Source organism: Sinocyclocheilus anshuiensis, unplaced genomic scaffold, assembly GCF_001515605.1.
Source record: "Sinocyclocheilus anshuiensis isolate Anshui unplaced genomic scaffold, SAMN03320099.WGS_v1.1 scaffold17404, whole genome shotgun sequence".
Taxonomy (NCBI): Eukaryota; Metazoa; Chordata; class Actinopteri; order Cypriniformes; family Cyprinidae; genus Sinocyclocheilus; species Sinocyclocheilus anshuiensis.
Window position 1 is genome coordinate 1 of NW_015547020.1, and position 1,644 is coordinate 1,644.

The 1,644-nt window shown below is 35.6% G+C and overlaps 1 protein-coding gene across 1 annotated transcript; it reads right to left on the reverse strand.

The window, feature by feature from the left end:
- Positions 1-57: 57 nt before the first annotated feature.
- On the reverse strand, positions 58-1,638 carry LOC107701612 (mucin-5B-like; the record flags this gene model as incomplete). The annotated part of the gene is made up of 5 exons (XM_016503657.1): positions 1,541-1,638; positions 1,386-1,438; positions 872-972; positions 502-653; positions 58-196 (listed from the first exon to the last, which is right to left on the reverse strand). Coding segments are annotated over exons 1-5 (522 nt in total), but the record flags the coding sequence as incomplete, so codon positions are not given.
- Between the last annotated feature and the right edge of the window lie 6 nt (positions 1,639-1,644).

The window sequence follows — 1,644 nt, forward strand, 5'->3', positions numbered from 1 at the left end:
AAGGCAGAGCTTTATTTGTAATTTTTTTAAATAAAGCCTCTGACCAGATGCACATACCTGAGCAGCAATATAACTGCAATCTCCCCTAAAGCTGAATTTTTGCTGATCAAAAGTTATATAACGTCCACTGCCGTAAATGGCGCATATGCCTGGACACTTATAATGTGTACATTTCCATTTTCCCCGTTGGCAAGTGCTGTAAATATAGAGGGAGACTCAAATCTTGTGTGGTTCTACAGTATTATACTATAGATCATTAAAGGCCAGGTTGTATTTCCTCATTACTTAGGGGTTTTATGATAATGTTACTTTATTGTGGCAATGGTAATGGCTGTTGTTTTACACTGGATTAATACTGTCAACAAAAAATAAATGTAAACAATTTAAAAATATTTTCATTACTTGAAATAAAATAAACATTAACTGAAAAAAAAAAAAAGTAAATACAAAATATCATTAAAAACTACAATAGTATACTAAAATAACACCAGTTTTACAGACCATTGATTGCAGTCTATGCTTATCTCAGCTCCTGGTGCGTAATCCAGTCCATTATGTTTACACGAGCAGTAGTCTGGTTTAACACAATGTCCTCTCCCATCATCCAATAGACCAAAAGGACACTGGCAGCCAGACTGACAGTCCAGTGAGAACTGGAAAGAAGGGAAGAAAACATGATGTACAAGGAAAAAGCTGTTATCCACACAAATAACTCCATCAGCAAAATCAAGTGATAGACTTTGGGAAAGAAAAAGAGAGAAGAGGTACAAGCAAAATGCTGTTATCCACACAAATAACACCATCAGCAAAATCAAGTGATAGACTTTGGGAAAGAAAAAGAGAGAAGAGATCTTAGAATCTATAGACTCACACAGTCAACTGCCTGTTGCAGACAAGTCTTTGCACACTCCAATCCATGTTCATCTGGGGCTGCTGTACTGCAGTTGAAGAAAACCTTCGGAGAGGAACATCCTGCCAAAGATATCAGACGCTGCATCATTCATGTACTTGTGATATCAGAAACCATATTCAAAAACTGTTAACGACAGACTTCGAGCAATTGTAAAAAAAAATTAACAATTGTGATAAAAGTTAAAAGTTAACTTGTGCAGCATCATTTATATTTGCCTTCTGCCACCTTGTTCTCTAACATATCAGCACTGGCCATTAAAAATCCATATTAATCAACCACTATTTATTGTTCACTGTTTGTTGGTTATTAAAACCTTGGTTAGCCAGTTAATTTCAACATCACATTTGACTAGATAACTTTATAATGCCTTGGTTACAGATGCCATGATAGCCTAGTACTAGTGATGGTAGTCTATATAAACTGAAAACAAACTTATTTAACCTATGTAGTAGATGAAAGTAACTTTTCATACCCAGAATTTTGGTTTTCCAGGAACGACAGTGAAGTTTTCCATTCATGCAAACACTGGACAGAGAAATAAGATCAAATTGTATATTAAATTCATAGTTTTTACCTTTCTTGTATAACTACTCCACTAATACCCACAGTGTATTATCATTCACTTACCAGTGTTCATCCCTAATGGTGACAGACTTGCCGGAATGAATTTTCTGTCCGTTGTGGTGACATGGACATTTTTCCATAGGTACACACAGTCCATTCTCATCCTG